This window comes from Ochotona princeps, chromosome 11 (genome assembly GCF_030435755.1).
Source record: "Ochotona princeps isolate mOchPri1 chromosome 11, mOchPri1.hap1, whole genome shotgun sequence".
In the NCBI taxonomy this organism is placed as follows: Eukaryota; Metazoa; Chordata; class Mammalia; order Lagomorpha; family Ochotonidae; genus Ochotona; species Ochotona princeps.
This window is the reverse complement of record NC_080842.1, coordinates 64,707,043-64,734,021: the sequence shown is the minus strand read 5'-3', so window position 1 is coordinate 64,734,021 and position 26,979 is coordinate 64,707,043. Positions and strand designations below refer to the sequence as shown.

Genomic DNA, 26,979 nt, shown 5'->3' with positions numbered 1-26,979 from the left:
TCAGGGCTCCCACATGGTTGGCAGGGACAACAACACTAGAGCTAGCATGTCCTGCCTCCCTGGGTGCACACCAGCAGGGAGCTGGACGCGAAATGGAGTGGCTGGGACTAGACTCAGGACCTGATACAGGGGACATGCATCGCAAGGACCACTTCACCACGGCACCCCCGGGCCACCCCCACGGCATCTCTGTGTCTCCTCGCTAATGAGGCATGGCCAAACATGCCATTCCATGCACATTAGTTTGACCTAAAGTTCTGACTTCCCCTTTTCTTCCTGAAGGAAGGAAAACTTCCACATAAAAGACATGCTGTGGGCCCGGCGGCGTGGCCTAGCGGCTAAAGTCCTCGCCTTGAAAGCCCCGGGATCCCATATGGGCACCGGTTCTAATCCCGGCAGCTCCACTTCCCATCCAGCTCCCTGCTTGTGGCCTGGGAAAGCAGTTGAGGACGGCCCAATGCATTGGGACCCTGCACCCGCGTGGGAGACCCGGAAGAGGTTCCAGGTTCCCGGCTTCGGATCGGCGCGCATCGGCCCGTTGCGGCTCACTTGGGGAGTGAATCATCGGACAGAAGATCTTCCTCTCTGTCTCTCCTCTGTATATATCTGGCTGTAATAAAATGAATAAATCTTTAAAAAAAAAAAAAGACATGCTGTGTGTACCAGGAGGAAATAGATATTATTCTCAGAGTCAAGGCTAGAGAAATCTGTACTCCCCGACCCCAAGCTATTAATGCTGCCTCATTTATTTTATCTACTTTTTCCATAATTACTACTCCTTGTTCAACCTACTATATAAGCACTAAGGCCTAACTACTTTGGAGGTTTGTGTTTTCCTGTTGAGGAAACATTAAATAAAGTTTATACATTTTTCTACTGCTGATTTGTTTTATGTTAACTTCATCCTCTAGCCTAATGATTGAGTACCTGCACACATGTAGAAGACCTGGAGGAGGCTCTGGGCTCCTGGTTTTGGCCTGGCCCAGCCCTGGTCATTTGGGAGAGCGTTTTGTAAATGGAGGATCTTTTTCTCTGTATTTCCCTCTCTCTCTGTAACTGTGCCTTTCAAACCAACAAAAATTAAATCTTAAAGCAGCAACAACAGGGCCTGGCGCAATAGCCTAGTGGCTAAATCCTTACCTTGCATCTGCCACCAGGATTCCACATGGGTGCCAGTTCGTATCCCAGATGCTCCACTTCCCATCCAGCTCTCTGCTTGTGGCCTGGGAAAACAGTTGAGGTCGGTCCAAGGCCTTGGGACCCTGCACCCATGTTGGAGACTCTTAAGAAGCTTCTGGCTCCTGGTTGTGGATCGGCTCAGCTCCGGCCTTTGTGGCCACTTAGAGAGTGAATCAGCGGATGAAAGCTCTCTTGCTCTCTATCTCCTTCTCTCTGTATATTTGACTCCAAATAAAAAATAAATCTTTCATTCAGCTACAACAACAACAAATAAAGTCCATTAGGAGCTGTATGCTCACAGTTTTGGCTGCTTTGCTTAGGATCCAGCATCCTGTTAATGCCTGCTCATGTCCGTGGAAGGGCAGCAAGGACTGCCTGACTGTTTGGGCCCCTGCATCCACTCGTGTGATCAGGATGGAGTGTCAGCTGCTGTTTGATCCTGGCTTGGATCTGGCTGTTGGGCCCATTTAGGGAATTAACCAGGGGACTGAAGATCTCCACCTCCATCTGTAAAACACATAAAGAAATAAAACCTTTAAAGCATGTGCTGAGCATCTTGCAAACAGGTTTCACTGAGATTAAATCCTGTACTCTGGAGTCCTCAGTGATGGGGCTGTGAAATGTATCTCTCCCTCCCACCAGTAGCTGTTTGAAAATGTAACAAGAGAAGGAAATAAATGCTGCTCAGAGTCTGGTTGGGCAGCAAAGAAATGAGAAATAATGGCCTGGGCCGGTGGGTCGGTGGCCGGTGGGTGGACAGACGGCGTCACCCACAGCTCAGGGTGTGGGCGCCTCTGAGGGCCACCCCGCTGAGGCGTCGGGGGAAGGGTTACAAAGTGCAAGAGAGGGTGCCTCTGTTTGGGGCGCATATGGTATGAATTTTGGTGATTTTGCTGAGCTCATTATGCATTTCAGCTTGAATTACCTGGAAAACGTGGGAGCCAGAGCTGACCTGCCAGCTCCATCCCGTCCAGCCTCCTGCGACAGGGACACGTCCCAGAAGAGGAAAACTCCCACTGCCCACCTCTTACCCGGTGCTCCCCGGCTAACAAACAAAGGCCCAGTTGACAACCCTGTTAGTTATTTTAAAAAGATGGTAGAGTTTTTCTGGGAATTAGCTGCGCGTAATAATATCGTAATATCGTATGAACTAGAACTCTACCATCTTTTTAAAATAACTAACAAACCCGGCCCTTGGACACACATTAGCAATGAACAACTTGTTGGTTTCTGTATCCCTCCGTATTCTCCGAGTTGCTTTCAGGCATATACGCTTATAAATCTGAAAGTGTATTAAAACACTGCGTTCTAGTAGCAAAGCCAATGTTCAGACACAGTATTTGGGCTGGTTATCCTGATCAGCGTTGTACCCTTGGACTACAAGAAAGTTGAGAAGTGAGGACGGAAATAAAACTCACTCAGTGGGAGGGCTTTCCCCGACCCGGCCTGGACATTTCAGCATCCCTGACCGCGGCTTCAGGAGCTCGCTGGCCACTCTCCGGGTCCCCAGCCCCGACCGCTGAGGGTCGTCTCACGCTAAGCCCCGCCCCCGACACCTGTCGCGCCCAGAGTGCGCGCGCCGCCCCGGTTCCGCCTGTCAGTGCGCGCGCGCCGGCCGAGCCGGCGCCACGTGCTCTCCTGAGGGCGGTGCAGGGGGCCGAGCTGGGAAGATGTTCTGGCTGCCTCTTCCGGCTGTCGGCAGAATCGCCGTCCGGCGTCTGCGAGTGAGGCGACCGTGGGGCCGGGGTCTCGCCACCGCAAACATGACGAAGGTGAGAGGCGGCGGCGGCGCGCGCGGAGCGGGAGCTGCCCGCCGGCCCCGGGGCTGCAGGGTGGGGGAGGCCGTGTGCCCGGGGCCTCCAACCGCCGAGTCCCTCCTCTCCCCGGGCAGGGGTCGGCCGCTTCTCCACTCCCCGCCCCCGGCTCCCCTGCCATCTCTTTCCGGGCAGTCGGGCTTCCTGCTCCGGCAGGGACGCTGCTCAGCCCTCACCTTCGCCCGGGAGAGCACGGGACTGTGTTGTCCCCGCGGAGCTTGGAGGACGCCCAAAGTGGCGGGACGAATGGCTTCTAAGGTCCCAAGGAGAGTGGCCCTGCCCGAGACCCTCCCCTCGGGTGAAAGGTCGCGAGGCCTTGGCCTCCTGTGTTCGGGGAAGAGTCCAGTCCTTTCCACCCGAAAGCGGCCCCCAGCCCACCCGACTCCTTGAGTTCGGAGCCCTTTTGAGGGGCGCCGTTCAGGAGCGGTGGTTCACAGGGAAGAGCGCAGGCTTGGGGACCGGAAGGAAGGAAGGAAGGAAGGAAGGAAGGCAGGCAGGCAGAAGGAAGGAAGGAAGGAAGGAAGGAAGGAAGGCAGGCAGGCAGGCAGGCAGGCAGGCAGCGTACCGGCGAGGAACGCTGAGGCTCGCGTCCCCTGGGGGCTTTTCCGCCATCCTGCCCGGTGCTCCTCTCCTTGCTGCGCCATGTCTGCACAGGTGGCAGTGTCCCCAGGGGAGACTTGTTTTACTGGGTGGAAAAGCGATGCAGTGTGGCCGAGCAGCCCAGGTAGTTTTGTGGCAAGGATCTAGAACTGGGTGGGGGAACGCTTCTGGATTGTGGCTCAGTTCCACCCACCGAGGTCAGTGGGTCACGGCAGGGTTCATTTCCTAACCTGTCAGGTGGGCAGAGGACTTCCCGTTCTTATTCCCACCACCCACAGCGTTCTGGAAGTCTTCCGTGGTGGTGCAGAAGCAAGTAGTCCCGGGGTTGCTTTTGTACTTGAGGTAACTGAGGGCTGGGGCTTGTGAGAGAGGTGCAAGGGTGAGCTTCCACACGCCCTCTGAGGTGCACTCAATGGAACCCCGTTGTTTCTGGGAGCCTAGGTGCAGGAAGCTGCAGTAGCAAATTTCTACTGATGCTCAGAGCCCTGGTATAAAAGGTGGTGTGCTGTTTGCAGCTCATCGACATACATGCTCCTGTCGAGTTGAAATCATCTGTAGATTACAATACAATTACGGAAATAGCCTTATGGATAAGGGATGTGTAACTACAATTTTTTTCTTGAATATTTTTGACTTGCAGTAGGTTGAGTCTTTAGAAGTAGAAGCTGTGACTGAAGGCCCCCTGCCTTTTTTTCTGTCTTTCTGCCTGAGTTGGCCAGAGTACTTGGCAAAGGCAGGGTGAGCCACAAGGCTGCAGGGCTAGGAACGTCTTCCTTCTACCCCGACATACTAGAACCAGAAAATCACACAGATTGGGCTAGTTGCAGTGGCTCAGTGGCCTCACCTTGTGCGCACTGGGATCCCATATGGGTACTGGTTTGTGTCCCAGCTGCTCTATTTCCCATCCAGCTTCCTGCTTGTGGCCTGGGAAAGCAGTCAAGGGCAGCCCAAGTCCTAGGACCCGTGCATTTGTGCGAGACCCAGAAGAAGGTCCTGGCTCCTGGCTTTGGATCTGCTTTGCCGTGGCCCTGGCCGTTGAGGCCACTTGGAGAGTGAACTAGCAGATGGAAGATACTTCCCTCTGTATCTCTAGAAGTTTTGTGTATCTTTAGAACAAAAAAACCAATACATTGTTGCCATTCATTAAGACAAGGAAAGGAACCTGGCTTATAGACAGTCAGTTGTGGGGCAGTGAGTGGGAAATGAATGAGAAAAACTAATGGGAGGGAAGGGTTATTTTAATACCTTTGCTTTACAGGTTCATTTTGGTGTCACATCCCAGGCTCTGGTGATAAGAATGTTCCCTTTCTAACCCAGGGAGGGCACCTTTCTGTTAGGAAACTGTGATCTGCTGGTAGGTGGAAAGGAGGTTGGTTAGGAAACTGTGATCTGCTGGTAGGTGGAAAGGAGGTTGAAAGAGGTCGGAGAGCGCTTGCTCTGTGTGCTGTCCCCAAGTGTGTGCAGCTTTCTGTATGTGAGAGCTGGGCAGGGAGGAAAGTTCTCAGCCGCCTCGGGCCTGAGTTGGGGACAGATGGATGCTGAAGCGAAATACCTTTTCTGCTTTGCTTGCAAGTGAGGTCTTTCCCTGGGGGTGACCTGAAAGGTCCAGGACAAGACCAGCACGGACAGTGATTCCACTCGTGCTTGGCACAGATTTGGGACGTAGGGGCAGGGAGCTAGTGTAGCTGACTGCCTGGCACCTGCCATGTTTAGCTTCATCTTCCTGCCCTTGGGGCTCTGTCTGCCGGAATGGTTATCCCTGAGCCCCTGAAGGGATCCCCTCTAACGGAATTCATCTTTCTTGCTTGTTCTCAGGGCCTTGTTTTAGGGATCTATTCCAAAGACAAAGAAGATGACGTGCCACAGTTCACAAGTGCAGGAGAGAAGTTTGATAAATTGGTGGCTGGAAAACTGAGAGAAATTGTGAACTTGTAAGTGTTACCTGGTGTGTGTTATTCCAAATTGAAAGAGAATATTCTTAGGCTTAACTGTTAGTAGATAAAATGACAGAAATTACCCTGGCTAGGAAGTTGCCATGAAATTGAAAGTATGTCTCTGGCATTGTGTCTTTGTGGGTGGATCAGATTTCTGGGAATTCGAAACGATTTTCATCCCAATCAAAAATCTGTGAAGGACTGATCTAGAAGGATCTGGAAAGTACTGAATTTTCTCACCCTTTCCTCCTGGCCTGGATCACTTCTGACCTTTCTGCAGCAGCTACCTCCTTTAGCTCCCCTTTGCCTGTGGGAACCACAGGGTCTCTAGAGCAGTTAAAAAGCAAACAGCCCAAGGGTTAGGGTTCTCTAAGTCAGTCAGCTGGGTTGTGCTTAGAATGCAGAGCTGATTCTGTAAGTCCCCCTCAGCCAGGGTCCAGGGAAGGTGGAAGAACATTGCACCCACAGCCCACCTGTGGCAGAACAGAAGTACCAACATACATCATTGAGGGCACACTTATCTGCGTTATAGATAACCCATCAGAATGTAAAAGGTGCCATCTGCTGATTATCTCCACAGAAGTTGATTTCCTGTCAGCTGTCAGCCCTTCACTTGCTCCGCTGAGTTGGTTCCTCAAAAGCCAGCCTGTCAGTGTAGATCACCCTGGTCCTCCCCACAGTGATGGGGCTTGCAGCACCACCACATCTGTTCTCCAGGTCTGGCTGTAATCTTGTAACTATCGGACTGGAAATTGCCCAGTGTCCCGGGGCACCTCTAACACAATCCTGGCACCCTCCAGTCAGCAGTGGCTCTTACTGGGAAAGTTAAGACTCCTTCCTTGTTGCCATGGTCCAGTCCTCTGTGCAGTGGTACAGGACCCCCCCCCCCCAGAGCATTGCTTTCCATCACTGCAAACATGTGGTTCTGTTAAATCTCATCCGCAAGTTGGCTGCACAGTGTCTGAGTTACAATTTTTACAACCAGGAAGTCTGGCCTGAGCTCATTCTGTGTTTGAGGAAAATTGCAAATGAAGCAAATCCACAGGAGCAGCTGTCGGGATACTGTGGTGACGCTGAAGGCATCTGTGTGTCACTTTACAGGCAAGCAGAACAACCTGTAACCTGTAAAATGTATTTTATTTTTAATGGCACACGGTATCTGTACATATGTATCAGGCACAGTATGCTGTTGCAATGTATATGTATACAAAGTGTAATGCAAACTGTGATTTTGAAAACATGGATTTCCCCTTGTTTTAGATCTGGACCACCTGTGAAAGCAGGCAAAACCCGAACCTTTTATGGTCTGCATCAGGTATGAGACAAAGATGATGTTGGCATGGGAAACCCCCTGGGAGTACCTACTGTGTGCCAGGTACTGTGCTGCCTGGTTGTGCAAAGTATAAAATTATATAAAATTATATAAGATTAAGAGTTCTTATGACTAAAAAAGTAATGCTCATTTTGTGTTCCCCAGTCTGCAGGTTTATCTCAAGTTTTGGCATTGTATTACCTAAAATGACTTGCAGGATTATTGTCCCCTTACAAGTGCGTAAGTTAGGAATTTTTGCCAAGACACAAAATTTAAAAACAAACAACCAACCAGCACACTGCCAAGTGTGAGTGCTGTGATTCCGTAAGCCACTGCATCCCTGTACCAGGTGGGAGGCCCAGTCGGAGTTCCAGGCTCTTGGCTTTAACCTGACTCAGCTGGCTGTTGCGGGCATTTGGAGAGGGAGTCGGTAGAAGGAAGACCTCTTGACCCCTCTCTGTCATTCTGCCTTACAAGTAGATGGAAAAATAAACAAACATTCAAAAACAAACAAACAAGAAAACCCCTCAGCCAGATTCACAGTGAGTCCACACGTGCCCCTCGCTGGTGGCAGTGAGCACCTGAAGGAGTTGGGGGCTGACTGGGTAACTTTGTGGAACAGGACTTCCCCAGTGTGGTGGTCGTCGGCCTTGGCCAGAAGACAGCTGGAGTGCACGAGCTGGAGAACTGGCACGAGGGGAAGGAGAACATCCGCGCCGCCGTCGCAGGTTCTTGCCCTTTCCGTGCGGTGCTGGTAGCAGCCCGTGGCCTCAGCATCCACTGTGTGTCCCTTTTCCAAGTCTGTCTTCCACTTGTCCTCTCAGTTGTCACCACTGCCCTTGGCACACTCGCGCAGCTTTGCAGAAACCCCGTTCCCACTGGTGATCATGTTTGGCCTTAGAGTTGGTACCCGCGATTGGCTGCTGGGATTTTTAATTTTGCTATTTCTGCCTATGTCCATATTTCTTTCTTGGGCGTTTTCCTGCTGTCGGTTCACCGTGGCCACCGTATCTGTGTTAAGGTGTGGGGTATGGATTTCTTTCTTTGGGTGGCGCTGCTGGTGCCCAGACTTTAAGTCACTCGGGAAGGGGGAGCTCATGCGTAAGAGGCTTTACCATGTCTAGGAGACTTCTGAGTGGTCTTATCACTCGAGAAGTCTCTAAACTGAAGGAGAATACTTAGTGGTTGTGTTGTAAAGATACCTGTGAGGAGCTGTGTGTTAGTGTTGTGTGTGTCAACACTGTTAGACGTGAGTGTGGCGGCAGGACAGGAGTAAGATGGCCCAGCCCAGATCACCACACATCAAGCACTGTAGATTTTGAGAATAGGGAGTAACTATAGTGTGGGGGTAGATTACCATTAAGTTTTAATAATTTCATAACTCTAAGCTTGCCTCTGGATTTCCGGGGTCCCTCAGATTATCCCTTGTGCCCCAAGACAGGGAGAAGGTTTGGGGATGAAATGAACTATGCCCCTCCAAAGTTCCAGGGGTCCCTCAGATTGCCCCTCGTGCCCAGAACAGGGAGAGTCTGGGGATGAAATCAACTATGCTCCTCCAGAGTTCCAGGGGTCCCCCAGATTGTCCCTCGTGCCCAGAACAGGGAGAGGGTCTGGGGATGAAATCACTTATGCCCCTACAAAATTTTTCTTAGAAATGTCTGAGTCAATTATCGACTCACCTTTTTTGCCTCGCACCCAAACGCTTCGGCCGAAGTCTTCACCACGAGGTTCCTCAGTAGCTCCACCGTATCAGGGTCCCCATATGGGCCACCAATTTGTCCCAACCTGCAGGACAAGACGCTCAAACCCTGAGGGTGGACTGGGAATGCCGGGCTGGTAGCCCCGGGCTGCTGGCCCAAGAAACACACGGACACTCGTACTTGGTGGAAAAGAGTGCCTCTCTATTTTTACTCCTCATATATATACCTTCTTCTCTAGGGGAGGGGGAGAAAGGGAGGGGATTCCTGGGAGTAATTATCTTCACTGAAGCAGGGAAGGAACTAATCAGTTATGTTGAAACGGGAGGAACTAATTATTTGAACAGGAACAAGGGTGGAGGTTCTATTCTGCTTGCTCTACAGAGGATGTTTTGGCCTAATATCCTGCTTGCTGTAGCCCTGCCTGCAGGCTTTTGCAATGCAACAGGCTGTCAGATAGGCCAAGTCTAAGGCCCATAAGTCTCTGGCTCCTAACACTCATGTTCACAAGTCAGAGATAGTGGAGGCGGGGTGGGTGCTTGTCTCTCGCCAGCAGACAGAGCTGTGTCCAGCCCAGGTGGCCTTGGCCGTGGTTTGAGAGTGTGGAGGGTGTTGGTGCCAGTGACCTCGGTGAGCCTCTGCCATACACCTGCCGGGGTTCCAAGGTGCTTTCACTTCAGAAGCATTCAGGGCGGGCTTTGTTGAGCCTTTGGCCCTGTGTGTTTTATAAATGCTTGGGAAGTTTGCTGTCACAAATTTTGCAACTTTTGTTGATAATTTTGCAACTTGTGTAAAGGAGTTTTTGCTGACCTCGCCTTAGTAACCACTATGTGAATGGTGGATTTTGCTGAGTTCCTTGGATGTAACATCAAAGTTAGCCTTTTGTTGGCCGTTTGTCACCTGGGAAGCTCACAGTGACAGGGAAGTGTCCTCAGCAGTGGCTGGCATTTCAGCACCTGCGCCAGTCGAAGCTGCTGCCCCTTCCTCAGGGCCTCCCTGTCATGCGCTCTTACGAGTCAGTAAGTCCACACCTCCCATGCGCTCATCTCACAGAAGAGGAAACGGGGGTGCAGACCAGTCAGGTGCAGGGCTGGGTCTGCATCCGTAGTTCTGGCTGCCTGCTGCTGTTTGACTCGCCCCTGACTGCGGTTTTCCTCCGCCCCCCGGGAAGCGGGGTGCCGGCAGCTGCAGGAGCTGGAGCTGTCTTGTGTGGAGGTGGACCCTTGCGGCGACGCCCAGGCTGCTGCGGAAGGCGCCGTGCTCGGCCTGTATGAGTACGACGAGCTGAAGCAGAAGAAGAAGACGGCAGTGACCGCGAAGCTGCACGGAAGGTGATGGATGCGGGTGACCCTCCCTGGCCTTCGGGCGGCGTGGCCTTGGGGATGGAAGCTGCCTGCCCCAACTAGGCTGGAACCTCCCTTGTCGCTTCAAGCATCTTAGTGCTAAGTGTCCCCAGGCTGTGCTCTAGGCTGTCCTTGTATGTGTGTGACCCTTGGGATCCCCAGCCCTCTGTACCTGCCCGCCAAGGTGGCTGTCACCCCGGGCAGGGACGGACACAGCCCACATGCCCCAGCAGGTTTCTTCCCAGGCGATTCCAATCCTCCTGCCATTCCAGGCCTTGTGCTAAGCACCAGAGCTACGTGGATGGGGGCGCAGCCCAGGCCTCTTGGTCTGCAGGGGGACTCATCCGAAGCACCTGTTAACATTCCAGTCCTGTTCAGATCTGTGTGTCAGGAACAGACAGGCTGAGGACATCGGTAGGGGGAACTGACTATGGGAGCACAGTGCTGTCCCTGCGTGCTGCTTGGGGTTGGCAGCTGGCATGGGAATGAGGGCACTGTGGCCAAGCAGTCTGGTCTGGAGTCGTGGCTCCCTAGCTTACATGGGGACCTCACTGTGTGTCATGTTTCAGCAGAGCTGTAAGGTCGCTTCCATAGGGGTTCTGGAGACCCAGACAGAGCCCAGCAGGTGTGTGGTACAGTGTAAATGCTCTGAGCTCCTGGCTGGGGCGTCAAGACTATGCAGGGCAGGCAGGGGGAGCCAAGAGCGTGGAAGCTCCCAGCCCACTCTCCTCCAGAGCTCATTCCTACCTCCAGTGGATTGGAATAACAATATGGGATCCAGTCATGAGAAGGGGGCAGAGCCTTCAGTGCCACTTCAGAATGGGAATTGGCTTGTGTCACAGCACTGGGGGCTGATGGAGACCAAAACAGGCCTTTCTGTGTGTTGGAACCTCCTCTGTCATTTTTGTGGGAGAAGTAGAGCTTCCGGGCCCATCAGTCCAGCACCTCCCTGGTGTGGTGGGGGAATCTCAAGGCAGCTGCCAAGCCGGGACCCCCAGGTGCCGCTTGGTGGGGCCCGTTTTCTGGCTCTTTGCCGCATGCCCTGTGTTGCCTGGATCAGATCGCACAGGAGTGAATCCAGTTACCCAGTGTCTGTTGTCTTGAAATTGCCCCTCTTGCCGTGTGTGAGCAAACAGCCTGTTGCCATGAAATGGCCAGGTGCTGGAGCTCTGCCATCCCCACTGCCTTCTTCCCAGCGAGGACCAGGAGGCCTGGCAGAAAGGAGTCCTGTTCGCCGCTGGGCAGAACCTGGCCCGCCAGCTGATGGAGACGCCAGCTAACGAGATGACACCGACCAGATTTGCTGAAATAATTGAGAAGAAGCTCAGAGGTGCCAGCGCTAAAACAGAGGTGCACATCAGGTAATTCAAAGAGTCATGTCTGTGACGGGTACAATGTTGTAGCCAGCCGGGACCCTTCAGCCTCCTACAGTCCAGCTCCCTCGTTGCTCAGGTGAGTGACGTGAGAACCTGGAAGCCGCATGCAGACTGGGCAGGGCGCTGTGTGAGGCTCTGTGTTGGAGACTGTGGCGTTTGTGTAGACACACCTTCAGTTCTCGTGTGTGTATCACCAGGAGTTGACCTGCTGGGCCAGACGTTGGTTCACTCTGCCTTCTCGAGGAATGTTCAGTTTGCCTCGGTGGGTTCTTCCTCTTTTTTTTTTTTTTTTAAGATTTATTTATTTTTATTACAAAGTCAGATATATAGAGAGGAGGACAGACAGAGGAAGATCTTCTGTCCGATGATTCCCTCCCCAAGTGAGTGCAACAACCGGTGCTGTGCCGATCCGAAGCCGGGAACCAGGAACCTCTTCCAGGTCTCCGACACGGGTGCAGGGTCCCAAGGCTTTGGGCCGTCCTCGACTGCTTTCCCAGGCCACAAGCAGGGAGCTGGATGGGAAGTGGAGCTGCCGGGATTAGAACCGGCGCCCATATGGGATCCTGGTGCATTCAAGGTGAAGACTTAAACCACTAGGCTACGCCGCCAGGCCCAGGTTCTTCCTCTTGAGGCACTCTGTGAGGTGGTGAGGAACGCATGGGCCCATCTCGGCATGGAGTGGGGTTTCTCTCTGCTGTCCATGGTCAGTGGCTGGGGTGTTGGACCTGAAAGGCTGCTTCGGGCTCTGCTGCCCTCCCCGGGATCTCCCCACAGCCATTCTAGCAAACCCACGTCTGAGCACGTGGGGCTGTGCAATTAAAATGAAGCCTCAGATTCTTCAGTGGCAGGTTAGTTGGTCCAGGGAACTTCTATTTAAACCAAGTCCTATTACCTAATCGTGATTAGCGTTCACATTTTTTCAGGAAGGCATGATGGACTGGAAGACAATCTTGAGCTCCGTACTTTGAAATTGATAGAACTTTTGGAAGAGTTGGTGTAGGCCTAGTCCGCAGCATCCTGTGGATTCAGAGGCTTTCTCCTTGTCTTACTTGAGGAGACAGCTAGAGCAGCTTGGTGTCAGCAGACACTGGGCTGCTTGGCAGCACCTGACATGCCAGGAAATTTACCAGAGATGCACGCACCAGCATGGGCCTCATCCTCACGGGAGGGAGGCCCTTACAGGAAGGAATAGGCAGGGACATGGGCTGCTCTGGGGGCTCAGCAGGAGCCCAGCGAGAGCGAGGCTTTCTGAGGAGGTGGTGTCTGGGCAGGGCAGTCTTGGAGATTGATTGCAAGTTATCAGCAAGAGATTGGGGCTGGTGTTGCAGGTGAGGAAGCAGGCTCATGGTGTCCCCTTTGGCAAACTGAAAGGTTTGTGGCCCAGCAGAGCGAGGAGTTAAGGCAGAGAGTGGATAGGACATGTGGGTGGGGTGACTTGTCCAGCTGAGACTAGCTGCAGCAAACCCTCTGCACTGTAGGAGGGCGCACATCAAAAAGATACAGACAGCTCTTCCAGAAGGTCAGCTCCCTAATAAAACCACAGGTACGGAAGGCACAGTCATCAAAGCCCGCGTTGTGTAGCCTCAGTTTCTTTCAAATTGATTCTTTTTTATTGTTGCTGCTTTCATTTTTATATTGTTTTCCCTTTGATGTTTGTTGGCAATCCACCATGATGCAAGACTCTCATTAACGCACAGACAGGCAAGTGCTGCAGGAGTTAGGTGCCCCTGGTTGTGGCTGTTGCCGGGCTGTGTGGGAGTACACGATTTCCCTGCGGGCCTCGTTACTATACAGGGAAGTGAGTACAAAGCTTGGCAGCCCCGCCCAGGAGATGAGCGCTGCGGGTTGTTCTCATTGGCACCCAGGCTGGGTTCCGTTCTGGTGCCCTGATTGCGCCTGGAGTTACCAAGTGAGAACTAACTTCTTTTCCTGCTTCAGTATGTTTTCCTGCATGATTGGACCTGTTAAAAAAGTGTGAGAATCGTGAGAGGAATTGTTGAAGTTCTAAGCAAAGTAGGGACTAGGAGGTTTTATTCCTGTCAATGGAACATAGCTTGGTTGGTTGTTTTCTTTGTCAGTTGCTTATTTTCTTTGTCCTTGTCTCAGAAATGCCAAAATAAAACAGTGATCCCTTAGCCACCTGTAAGTGCTTTTTAAGGTCTCAGACCCTTACTGATTCATCTTTGAATTTAAATTTTAGATATATCAGGTTAGAAGAAAACACATTTGATGATTAAAGGAAAAAACGTATTTGAAAGTCAGTGTCAAGAAGCAGATAGCTCTTCTCTCTGCCCAAATGCCCTAACAGCCAGGGAGGCGTTACACAGAAGCCACGAGTCGGGGCTTCTGGCCTGGTCTTCCTGAGTGGCACCTGAGGCATCTCCCACCGCCTTCCCAGGGGCTGGAAACAGAGCATCCCGGACTTGGACAGACACTCTTGCTTTACCTCTGCACTGTCCCTTGGCCTTGGGCTAGATACCCTGCATGCCTCTCTTCATGGGGAAATCACTGAGCCCAATGTATAGATCATATAGGCTCAGAATCAAGAATACACAGAAAACAAGTAGCAGGCTGTGATCCTTGAGGCTTTAACATGTGTAGCTGTTTTAAGAGCTTGTTGTTTACACTCAGGCACATTTATACTTTCATGAGTTTTTTTTTGCTAAGTTGTTTTGAAATAAAGGTAATGCTCCGTGTGCTGTTTCTCCTGCCCTGTAGACCCAAATCTTGGATCGAGGAACAAGAAATGGGATCATTCCTGAGTGTGGCAAAAGGATCTGATGAGCCTCCAGTCTTCTTGGAAATCCACTACCGTGGCAGCCCCAAAGCCAGTGACCCGCCCGTGGTGTTTGTGGGGAAGGGAATCACCTTTGACAGGTACTGCTGGGAAGTTCCTGTCCGTAGTGCTCACGTGGACACTTGGCTCGCACCTGTGTTATTTGGTGACATAGTTTGATGCAGAAGCATGGTCTGTAGTGGAACCATGTAACATGATCAGTGTGTTAAGCTGCTACTTTTCAAATGCCTGAGAGAGATCATCAGCTCACTCTGGTCTCGCTCATGGGCGGTAGGCACTGTGGGCACTGTGCTGACATGGACATTGTGGACGGGTTGAAGCCTTGGTTCTAGTCTCTTAGCTAATAAGTAGATCTGGAAGTGCGAATCGGGCCTGTCTTGGAAATGTCCTGCAGTCCCCGCAGCCAGTACTCCACAGCTGTGAGCCAGCCTGCGCTGAGGGAGGCCAGCAGGTGTCTGCCTGGTGCGGCCTTTCTGCTGACTGCCGACGTCTCGCTCCCCTGGTAACTGCAAGTGTGAGAATGCCTTAGAATTGGAAACTGCCTCTCATTCAAGTGTAAAAAGATGTAATTCAATACCAACAGACTTTAAAAGATTTGTGGAAATATTAAAAGTAATAGTTTATTTTGATGCCAAAGATTTCTGAAATTCATACCCATCTTTTCATAGAATGTACTTTCCACATATTTTAGGAAAATAACTTGTTTCTGCCCACAATGTCTTACACTTATTTCGTGTTTCCATGACCTGTCTGAAGAGCATTTGGTACTGGTCGCTTGGTCAGAGATGCTGCAGTCAAGACAGTGGGAGCTAATGAGGCCATGAGCGTCTATTTCTGTTCATAGGACGTCGCAGGGTACAGATGAGTCCTTTTTTTCCTGTTACTTCCTTGTGAAGGACTTGTGATTCCTGGCAGTCATTTTCCATGGCTGCTACTTTGGCAGTGCTGCTGGGAAACCTTACACTCTCACACGTTTCTGCCCCCATCCTGGAATCATCTGGAACAGGAATGGAATGCAGCCCTGGCTGTAATCCCCTTGGACTGGCTGTTGGCACTGCTTGTGTCGTCCACCCACTGGTCACATTTTCCCCTCTAAAGCATTGGGCCTCCAATCATTTGGACAATGTTGCCCATTAGAAGAAGATTCTAGGAGGATACTATTCCAAAATGCCTAAGTTGTCTGAATAAAATGCTGTACTAAAGTGTTTTCCAAACCATTAAGCACTTAACCATCAGAGAATGACAGTTCACCTATTTTTGAATGTCCTGACAGTTGTGATGACTTTCATGTCATGGGCTGTTACCTGAATGCAAATATTTAAAGCTCAGGTTGAAGTGTATTGTAAATTCCAATGTCTGTTTGCATATTCTGCTGAGGATATTTAAGCAGGTGGCCTGCCCCAGTCTTTGGGCTTGGAGAAGGCTTCCCTGCAGGGGTCAGTTTTAGTTCAGCAGCGGCTAGGGGCACATGCTCTAAGGTAGGGAAGCATGGTGAGAGGTGCAGGGTGGGAAGGGGCAGGCTGAAGTCTTAGCAGCACAGCTGTCCAGCACGGTGTGTTTTTCTGTCCTAAGAAAACATTGGCTGTACTATGGTCTTTGTTTTCATCTATAAATCTTCCTGGATTTTAAGTTAAAAGTTTTAGAATTTTGTTTAAAATATAATTTTTTAAATAAAAATTTAAAAAATTTAAATGACAGAGTGACAAACAGTGGGGCAGAGAAACAAGGGGAAAAGAGAGAAAAAAACTTCCACCTGCTGGTTCGCTTTGCAGATGCCTGCAATATGTGGGGCTGGACCAGGCCACGCCAAGACCCTGGCACACAGTCTGATTCTTCCATGTGGGTGGCAGAAATCCAGTTTCTTGAGCCTCCCCCTGCTGCTTCCCAGGGCACGCATGAGCAGGACGCTGAACTGGAAGCAGAGTCAGGGACCTGAGCCAGACATCGAGCACCCCAGGCTGCGGCTTCGCTCCTGGACTGCAGCGGCGCGCCAGCTTCAGCGTTGAAGGCTGTGATTTTGTATACAGCATGACCATGTCTGAGACCCTGTTGATTTTTCTGTGTGGATATCCAGTTGTCCATCGCTGTTGGGAAGACTGGCCTTTTGCTGCTGACTACCTTTGTACTTTAGTCTGCCTCTTCCTGGACTCCAGCCTGTCACTGGTACCCCGTGACCTAGGATCATGATTGCGATAGCTTTGCGAAAGTCTCCAAATCTAAACATCCTGTTGCTCTGCCCTTTGCAGAATGAGTTGGATGGATCCTTTGCATTTTCTTTCTTTTTTTTTAGATTTATTTATTTTTATTGCAAAGTTAGATATACGGAGAGGAGGAGAGACAGAAAGATCTTCCGTCCGATGATTCACTCCCCAAGTGACCGCAACGGCCGATGCTGTGCCGATCCGAAGCCAGGAGCCAGGAGCTTCCTCCAGGTCTCCCACATGGGTGCAGGGTCCCAAGGCTTTGGGCTGTCCTCGACTACTTTCCCAGGCTACAAGCAGGGAGCTAGATGGGAGGTGGAGCTGCTGGGATTAGAACCGGCACCCATATGGGATCCTGGCTCATTCAAGGCGAGGACTTTAACCGCTAGGCCACCGTACCAGACCCTACATTTTCTTTAGAATTTATTTTACATAATGAAAACCTGCTGAAATTTTGATTGAGTAGATTTGGGAGGAAAGGAATCAGAGTTTGATGTCTGTGGGTAACGAAGTAGAAAGGGGAAGGCAGAAACAGAGCTGGCAAGGCTCTTGGCAGATAGCCAAAACAGTGGAGGCTGGTAGTGCCAGCTAGGGTGGATTTAGCAGCCAGGAGAGAGGTGGGTTCAAGAAAAACAAAAACCTGGGCTGGAGACTGCAGGTCTCGACTAGACTGGTAGTGCCAGTCGACCTCGGACCAGGGAGTAGCAGCCTCCAGAGCAGTGGGTCTAGGCAGTGCCAGCCCTCCAATAGGGTACAGAGCCCCCTCTGCGTGCCCAGCCAGGGAAGCAGGTTGCTTCTGGATGCTTAGAGACCCTGGCAGCAGGAAGGTCACTCACTCATCAATGACAAGCTGGTTAAAGTAGTTGCTCTTGTCAATTGCGAATGAAAACATTCTTGGAACTCAGGGCTTAGAGCTGTGTGTGAGGCTTTGGGTAAGTGACTTGGGCCTGTGCCTCCTGAAGGTGGGTTTCTGTCTCCAGCAGGGCAGCTTCCTGCGAGTGTGAAGGGAGTCCCAGTCATCCAGGAGCTCCTGGACTTTCCTTAGCAGTTCATGAGCTGCTGTCCATGCATACAGTGTGCTGAGAAGACTGTCTTTGTGGGTGGCAGGAGTTGGTGAGGTCACACAGAGGTGGGATTGGTGCAGCCCCGATGCTGTGCAGATGGCCATGTTTCCAGCAGCTGAACTTTCCTGTCTCCAATCAGAATAAAATGAACATCTTTTATGTAGACTATAGTAGCGTCTTCTAAAATGAAATAACTCTGGTTTGAAGTTGGGGTGCTTGTGTGGGGTTGCTAACCCTCAGCTTCCAAGAACATGATTTCAGGCCACCTTCTTCCGCATTAATAGCACACATTGGCTCTGTCCCCCACAGTGGCGGCATCTCCATCAAGGCGTCTGCAAACATGGACCTTATGAGGGCCGACATGGGAGGAGCTGCCACTGTGTGCTCTGCCATCGTGTCTGCTGCAAAGCTCAACCTGCCCATTAACATCATAGGTAAGCGGATCACGCAGCTCTGTCTTGCACAGCCCCTGGGATCCAGTCAAATGGCAGCTCCAAGTCCATGGGCACTGCTTCCTGTACATCTCTGATCAAGAGGTAGCTTTTAAATAGCTTTTCATCAAGCAGGAGCTGTTGAGCTAAGTGTTTTATTGTCGTAGCTGATTGAGTTCAGTGTGTTTTGCGGCCAGGGGGCTGTCAATAGAATCAATTTGTTTTGCTTCTGCAAAAAGTGCTTAGTGTTTGGGGGCAGGCATTTTCAAGTGTGCTTTACTCCCATCAATAATGTTCCTAAAGGTGGGAGGGCATTGCTCGCTCATTCACTGAGTGCCTCGTGGGATTATGGCTGGCTGAAGGGCCCAAGACAGGCAAAGTGCTCAATACCTGGCAACCCTCGGTGTTACAGGTTGTGGACTCCCACATTGTGCTGGGAGTTCATGGCAGGATGCGGAGAAGGAGCAGAGAGTTGGTTAAACAGCTTGCCAGTCTCACAGCCATTGCTAATTCAGATCTCTTTCACATGCACTGTTTCCTCCTTAATATCTTAGGCCTTTTTTTGTTTGCTGAACCATTTGAAAGTTAAGTTGTAGACACAACTTGTCACCCCTGCATACTTAGCCTGCTTCTCCAGAACAAGGGTACTGTATGCACTAACACTATTTTCTTTTCTAGTGATAAGTTCTGTATTGTAATTTAAATTTCTCAGTAGCCTAAGAAATATCTTTTTTTTTAGTCATGGTTAGTTTTTTCCTTTTAGACTTATTTATTTGAAGAGCAGAGTGAGAAAGAGGGACAGAGATCTTCCATCCACCAGTTCACTCCCCTAATGGCCACAGCAGCTACGGACGGGCCACTCACGCCACAGCTGGAGCCAAGAGCCCAGCCTGCTCTCTTGCCCGGGTGGCAGGAGTTCGAGTATGTGGGTCATGTGCTGTCTTCCCAGATGTGTTGACAGGAAAGTGTTGAACCATCACTCTGCTCTCTGGCATTACACCACTGACCCTTACATTTAGTCTAAATCTAGGATTAAATCAAGAATCACGCATTGCATTTGCCTGCCATGTCCCTTTAATTTTCCCTAATCTATAACAAGAATGGGGAACCTTTATTGTACCAAGAGCCTTTTGCATATTATATCATTCTTGGGCCATCCAAAATTGTCAACTTAAAAAAGTAGATAAAGCCACTGCGTGTAATAGCTGCATCCCTGGGAGCTGCCAGTTCATGTCCTGGCTACTCCACCTTCAGGTCAGCTTTGCGCTAATGCTCCTGCAAAGGCAGCAGGAAGTGGCCCAAATGCTGTGGCTCCTGCTACCATGTGGGAGACCCAGGAAAGTCTTAGTTCCTGATCTTAGCTTGGCTCAGCCCTGGCTGTTGCGGTCATCTGAGTACTGAACTGGTGGATGAGAGATCTCACTGTCATCCCCCCTCTCTGTAATGCTTTCAGATAAATAAATTAATCTTTTAAAAACTTGGCCTGATCTAGTGTTACTGAATGTCAAGTTCCTCCTTCAGTTGCTTTGGGAGGGCCAATTGATTTCACAGGCTTTAGGTGGCTTGCAGGGTGGACATTCCCACTTATTTTCCAGTCAAAATTATTAAAAAAAAAAGATTGACAGCTTTGAAGGACCCAGGTGGGTCTTATGGTGTTCTGCCAGTAGGGTTTGTTTCTTCTTGATTTGGAATCGAGGCAGATTGCTCTGGTGCTCTGGCTGCATGGGCAGTGTAAGAGGCTCACCTGCTGTTGCCAATGCATGTCGTGTCAGTTGTGTCATTGGAGATGCTAATTGTGGAGACTGGAGTGTGTCTGGTGGCTTCCGGGGCTCCTGTGTGTGAGTGCAGGGTCTCTGCCCCACATGGCCTGCGTTCCTTCTTGTTTTCTTTCCTGTAGGATTGGCCCCTCTTTGTGAAAACATGCCCAGTGGCAAGGCCAACAAGCCGGGGGATGTGGTCCGAGCCAAGAACGGGAAGACCATCCAGGTTCGTGAGTGGCGACGTGGCTCGCCCCAGCTGGCATTCCTCCGGGGATCCCAGGCGGCTGTGGCTGTGCAGCTCCAGAGCCACAGCTTCGTGTCAGGGGAGGGTGTCACCGGCAGTGCTGGGTCGCTTTTCACGCAGCATAAAAACTATTTCCTGAAGGGATTTTAAGACAGTTTTCTCTGTCTTACTGTTCCTCTTGCCCGCGTGCCGTAGAAATGAATTCCTGAGAATTTGCAGCTAGGCCTGCAGTGCGTGAGGAAGCAGGGCTGGATGTGCCAGCTTGTAAGGAGCTTTGTCACATCCTCATGGGCTCTGTCTGCGGGATGTGGTGGTGCGGTCCTCCTGGTGACAAGCACACGCAGGCCCTCACCACCCACACTGGCCGAGCCTCCACTCGTGGACTGGGGAGCTGGGCCGCCCCTTGGGTGAGCTGACTGTTCAACCCGTTTATCTTCAGACATCTCTCCTCCTTCTTGTGATACACTTGCTGGTAAAACCAACCAGAGGTTTCTGTTTATTTCCACTGCCAGTCATCAGCCTTCACACTGTTAGCTCTCCATGGTAGATAGATTCCGCGTGTGAGGGAAGTACGTTTTGAAACTCCATGAGACATGTGACTGGCTCTTCCCCACATCCAGTTCCCATGTTTCCCTGTTCTCTCACCCTTGTGCATTTGTCACCCTCGGTTTTGTCGACTCTCCCTTCTGCAGGTTGATAACACTGATGCCGAGGGCAGACTCATCCTGGCTGACGCCCTCTGCTACGCGCACACCTTTAACCCGAAACTCATCATCAATGCAGCTACCCTTACAGGTCAGACCACACACTTAAGCAGGCCTGATGTGTGGCAGGCAGTGCAACAACACAACATGTTGCTGCAGTTTGGCTCGTCTTATTTGCATTCTAAGATCTCTCAAGAAAGGAATTTTCTTGCAGTTGCAGCCCATTTTGAATATTAGCCTTGTTATTCCCAAATGTCCTGGGATCGTTGTATGCAAACATTACAAAAAGCACTGACAGGTAGGTTGGGCCAGAGGCCAGTGCTGTGACGTAGTGGGTGAAGCCATTTTCTGTAGCATCAGCGTTCCTTATGGACATTGGTTTGAAACCCAGCCACTCTAGTTCCTATCCAGCAACCTGCTGATGTGCCCGGGAAGGAATCAAGATGACCCAAGTCCTTGGGCCCCTTCATACAGGTGGGAGACGCAGAAGAAGCTCCTGGCTCCTAGTTTTCTGGCTTCAGGCTAGTCCAGCTCTGGCCATGGCAGCCATTTGGGGAGGGAAGCAGCAGATGGAAGATCTGTATTTCTCCCTCCCTCTCTCTGTAACTCTGCCTTTAAAATAAATCAGATCTTTAAAAAACAAATGACCACTGGTCAGACCAGCCTGTTTGGAGTGACATTGAAAATGATAGGAAGAGATGCTTTGTTAAAATTACCATTTGCAGGGCCTAGTGCAGTGGCTCAATCCTCCCCCTCAAAGGTAGGATCCCAAATGGGCACAGTTTGTGTCCCAGCTACTCCACTTCCCATCCAGCTCCTGCTTATGGCCTGGGAAAGCGGCAGAAGACAGCCCAAAGCCCTGCACCCACGTGGGAAACCCAGAGGAGGCTCCTAACTTCAGTGCAGCTCAGCTGTGGCTGTTGCGGCCTCTTGGGGGTGAACTAGTGGATGGAAGATCTTTCTCTCTGTCTTTCCTTCTTGCCTTAAAAGGCTGGCTTTCCAGTAAAAATAGATCTTTCAAAAAAAATAATAGAATTACCAGTTGGTACACATTTAAAGTATTAGTGATAACTTCCCAAATCAGCAGCTTTTCATTTGTTTCAGCTGACCATTTCACCTATCTGTAGCATTTGAAGTTTTTTTGTAAGATTTATGTTTATTATCTATTTGAAAAGCAGAGTTGCAGAGAAGGGGAGAGACAGAGGTCTTCCAACTGCTGGTTCACCCCTCAAATACCTGTAGCTTCTAGGGATATGCTAGGCCAAAGCCAGGGACCAAGAACTCCTTTTGGGTTTCCCACATGGGTGGCAGGAAGCCAAGAACTTGGGCCGTCTGCTGCCTCCTCCGGGCATCAGTAGGAAGCTAGGTCAGAGTAGCTGGGGCTCGAAGCATACACACTGGTTACTGGGTGCTGTAGCTTAACCCACTGTATCACCTTTATCACCCCTGAGCCCTTTTACACCTGATGCTGTAACACCAGGGCAAGGCTGGAGTTGGGCAGTGGTGGCACCCCCACTTGGTATTGACGAGGCGCTAAACTTTCTGACTTAGAAGTCATTTTCCCACTCTGAATATACTTCTCCTTAGAAGTGCAGCATGTGGCCTTGCTTCTGGGCTGTCTCTTCCTGGCCTTCCACAAGTGTCCTCCAAAAAGTGATTTTGGCTTTTTCAGTAACTAAGTGAGCTGCACTGTACCGGGCAGCGTGCTAGGCCTTCTGCAGGGGGGCCTTGCAGAAAGTTCATGGAAGGGTGTAGCCTGAAAAAACCAAAGTGTGTATTCTAAATATTTTTACACCAAAAGAAACCATCCTTTAGTTCTCTTTTCCCATGAACTTTGTGCAGTGCAGGGTTCAAGGCTACGGTTTGGGTCGGAGCAGCAGAGGGGAGCCATTTTGCCTTCACAGGCTGAAATTGACCTTGAAGACTTGTCTTCCAGGTGCCATGGACATAGCTCTGGGGTCAGGTGCCACTGGTGTCTTCACTAATTCATCCTGGCTGTGGAACAAGCTGTTTGAGGTAGGAATGGTTTACATAGACCTCAGTTACAGAGGTGATGAATTGCAATTTTTAAAATGACATATTTGTTCTGCTCCTGTGCTAATATGTTTATGTTGTGGGTTTGCCTTTCAAAAATGATCCTAGGGATGCATTTAATGCTTTGGGTTTCTACAGACATTCAGTGTGGGTATGACACACCTTCTCTCCTCCAGTTATCTCGGGATAATTTGGAAATGGCTGACAGACAACCTAGCCATGGTGTGGGATCCCTGAGGTGAAGGGTGGTGTTGTGAAGGAAGGCCGCCTGGTGATGAGGTGTGTGAGATGGTTGGGCCATGCTGAGAGCTGGCCCTGGCTCCTAAGCTACATCTTGAGACTGTCACGCTCCGTGTCTCCCTCTTGTCAAGGCCAGTCCCTTGTTTGCTGCAGTTGGCTCGCATCTCACAGCATGTCACTCTCAGATTGGTTGGTGGCATCGGGCTGTCTTCTGCTCTAACCTTCTCTTACCGGTTCTCTCCTCTCGCTTCTCTGCTGCAGTCTTGCCTCTGGCTGGGATCACATGCTCTTACCCTCTCGAGTCCTCCAAGGGGACACCCAACTACCCAGCTATTCCTGTGATTTCAACCTGCACCTCTCTGCTCATCTCCCCTCCTGTGCTCTGCTTGGCAGCTCACTGATTCTTCGAGGCAGGAATCAGTGGGAACCTGCAGTGCACCGTGGCTGACAGGGTCACTGCAGACATTGCTGAGCCTGGTTCTCGGGGCGAAGCCTGTGTTTCACCTGCACTGCTTCCCTGCGTATCTGGCATCTTGGCCCAGCCTAACAGGCATCACGCCCCCTTCTGTGCCAGCCGAGAATTCCTGTGGCTTCCCACACACCCAGTGTCCAATGTCCCTCCATTTCATAGCACCCACAGCACTGTTGTGAAATTCTTTTTTTTTTTTTTTCACATTTCCAAAGATTTTTAATGGTTTCTTTTTTTTTAATCTTTATTTATTTATTTTTAAATTATTTTTTAATAATCTTACTTAGTTGATTAGGGAACAAAGTGTCAAGGGCTACAGGGTGAAAGTGGGTAATACCATTGTTTCCACATCAATATTATCATTTTACCCTGTATCTGGGGTCAGGGATGTTGTAAAATTCTTTAATAAAAATGGCAAAGTTATAGGTGAACAAGCTTTACTGAAACCAGCAATCAGTAGTGTGCGGTGTTTTCCCTGAGCAGCCCCTTTAGCCCTTGCCTAAGACATGTGGTATCCACGCATGTTCTAAAATGACAGCCTGGATTGCTGCGTATTGACTTTTCACTGTGGTGCTGCCTTGACTTCTTACCTCTGGAGTTGAACAGTCTGTTATGTGCAGGCGGTCCTGTCTCAGATAACAGAATGTTAACATACCTGAGAGTGCCCAAACAAGTTTGGTAAACAAAAGAAGGAATGAGTGAGTTGGTCACTGATAAAGGAATAAATGAAGTCATCTGTGTCAGGGTCTGAGCTTCGGGGATGCAGCTCGACACCCTGAATGACCCGCCGCAAGCCTGCAGCTCCACTAACCAACACCGTGTCCCAGGTTTTTTGTTCAGTATAACCGAGATGCGTAATTTTATTCTGATGGTTTTAGCAAATGCCTATAGATGGTGGACTTGCTCCGATATATTCCTGGTTTCTTTTGTAATTCTTACATAAATCTTTCACCTATTTCTAAACTTATTTATTTGAAAGACACATGAGAGATCTTGTATTTGCTGGTTTACTTATATTTGCCTACCTTATATTTGCCTACCTTATAGCTAGTGCTGGGCCTGACCAAGACCAGGAGGCAGGAACTAGGAACTCTGAATTAAACAGTTCTGAAACCAGTTTTGTATTTTTCATGTCTTAGATGGCAGAACAGCTCTTTCCTGAATGCACTGAGTATATCAGAGCTGTTAATTTTCTGGAACCTACTTTGCTGAGTTCTCCAACTGTTTTGTGTCTTTCTTCAGGCCAGCGTGGAAACAGGGGATCGTGTCTGGAGGATGCCCCTCTTTGAACATTATACGAGGCAGGTCATAGACTGCCAGCTTGCTGATGTTAATAACATAGGAAAATACAGGTTTGTAAAATAAGCCTAATTTTTAAGTAATCTTTTTGATTGTCAGAAATAACTCTAGAAAATATTTCATTATCTAGTTTCCTTTGGAATTAGTATTTGTAAACATCCTACTGTCTTGAATTTTCATGGGCTTCTTCTAATTTTTGCAAATTTTCAGGTCTAAAGATCATTTTAAGCACATGATAAGGGAAGAAGACATTTATTACCACAGGAAAAGGGAATCACATGTATTTTGATTGCTTAAAACTACATTTGAAAGTAACTATACTGAAAATGATTTCTGGGTTAACTTTTTTTTTTTTAAACAAGGTTTATTTATTTTTATTGGAAAGACAGATATACAGAGAGGAGGAGAGACAGAGAGGAAGATCTTCCGTCCGATAATTCACTCCCCCAAGTGGCCGCAGCGGCTGGAGCTGAACCAATTCGACAGGGAGCCTGGAACTTCTTCCAAGTCTCCCACGCTGGTGCAGGGTCCCAAGGCCCCAGGCTGTCCTCGACTGCTTTTCCAGGCCACAGCAGGGAGCTGGATGGGAAATGGGGCTGCCGGGATTAGAACCTTAGCTCATATGGGATCCCGGCGTGTTCAAGGAAAGGACTTTAGCTGCTAGGCTATCGCACCAGGCCCTGGGTTAACTTTCTTAAAATGACGTTATTTACTTGAAAGGCAGGGCAATAGAGAAAAAGAAGGAGAGAGCTTTTCCATCTGCCAGTTCTACTCCCCATGGCTGCAACAGTTGGGTCTGAGCCTGGCTGAAACCAGGAGCTATCCTGGTCACACTCCTAAGCACAGGCGTCCGACCACTTGGGCCATCTTCTGCTGCCTTCACAAACGCATTAGCAGGAAGCTGGAGTGGCAGAAAAGCTAAGACCTGAATGACACTCTGATGGGCCTGCTGGCAATGCAAGTGGCGGCTTAACTGCACTACCAGCCCCAAAGACTTTTTAAAAGTTACTTGAAAGGTGGCAGGATTTTTGAGGGAGGGAGGAACTGAGGGGGTAAGTGAGAAAGAAAAATGTCTCCCATCTCCTGACTTAACTCCCTAAGTGCCTGCACCAGCTAGGGCTAGGCCAGGCTAACGCCAGAAGCCTGAAACTCCATCCAGGCCTCCTGTGTGAGTGGCAGACTCAGGTACCTGCGCCAACACTGCTGCCATCTAGGCACATTAGCAGGAAGCTGGATCGTAAGTGGAACAGCTGAGAACCAGCACTCTGTTATGGGATGCCAGGGATGCAAGCAGCAGCTTAACTCGAACATAACACCAGTTCCCTGGGTTAACTTCTCAGTAGGGCCTATAAGCTTCACTACTGCTATCTGGTCATAGAACCTATCTTGCAAAATTGTTGGATCTTCATGAAATTATCAGGACGCACTGCCTTTACTTAGGGTTAAATAATGCCTTTTGTCTTTCTCTGCAGATCTGCAGGTGCATGTACAGCTGCAGCATTCCTGAAAGAATTTGTAACTCACCCCAAGTGGGCACACTTGGACATAGCAGGTGTCATGACCAACAAAGACGAGGTCCCTTACCTGCGTAAGGGCATGACCGGGAGGCCCACAAGGACTCTGATAGAGTTCTTACTTCGCTTCAATCAAAATAATGATTAGTGCACATACTCAAAAGGTCTCTCATTTTATCGAAAAATTGGACAGTTGAGCTTCAGAATATTTTTGAATTAATGCATGAAAATCTTTTTCCCCCCCATTTATTGATTTAATTTGAAAGGCAGAGGTATAAAGAAGAGGACAGACGGGGGGGAGATCTTACATGGGCTTGTCCACAGAACAGAAAGTGGGGCCACTGGGATCCAGATGTCAGCGCCACAGGCAGAGACTTAGCCCACCACACCACAGTACCAGCCCAGGAAAATCTTTTAAAGGCAACAAAAGATGCTATATAAAACATAAAGAAGAAAAAAGAAATCAAACCATTAATTTCATTATGCAAAGGTTTATAAAGTAAAGGTAATATCTTTCTTTGCAAAAAATTTTTTACAGATCCTTTTTAAAAAAAAATTCTAAACCACTGTATAAAACTGCTTTTAATTGAGAAGAAAAATTAATTTTTTGCATTTGTGATTCTAGGAACATGAACAGATTAAAAGTTGACTATGCAACTGTCAAAATAATAAATACGACTTTTTGTGTTCTCTGTTGTTTACTGATGTATTACTACAGACTTAGTAACTTTGCTATCACATGTGACTTTGGGACCTATGGCTTGAGCTAAGTAAATTGGGGTACAGTGATTGTAAATATTCTGAGTGCTCATCACTTTGGGGTACTCAGGGACTGAGCTTACAGTTTGTGTAACAGCAGCCTGGCACATGGTTTTTAAACTGAATCCATTGTGAAATCATAGTTTTAACTATTGTGAACCTACCCAGCTGCCAGGCACTGTTCAGAGAGCTCTCTTCTATGATGTTA

At 49.6% G+C, this 26,979-nt stretch overlaps 1 protein-coding gene across 1 annotated transcript; it reads left to right on the top strand.

Moving 5' to 3' along the window:
- Positions 1 to 2,794: 2,794 nt before the first annotated feature.
- Positions 2,795 to 26,699, top strand: LAP3 (leucine aminopeptidase 3). Its single transcript, XM_004579195.3, has 13 exons — positions 2,795 to 2,951; positions 5,409 to 5,524; positions 6,788 to 6,842; positions 7,462 to 7,567; positions 9,708 to 9,867; positions 11,076 to 11,240; positions 13,974 to 14,132; positions 17,627 to 17,751; positions 19,646 to 19,734; positions 20,445 to 20,547; positions 22,393 to 22,472; positions 24,442 to 24,551; positions 25,971 to 26,699. Exons 1-13 carry the CDS (start codon positions 2,850 to 2,852, stop codon positions 26,158 to 26,160), a joined length of 1,560 nt encoding a protein of 519 aa, XP_004579252.2. The 5' UTR covers positions 2,795 to 2,849; the 3' UTR covers positions 26,161 to 26,699.
- Positions 26,700 to 26,979: the final 280 nt, after the last annotated feature.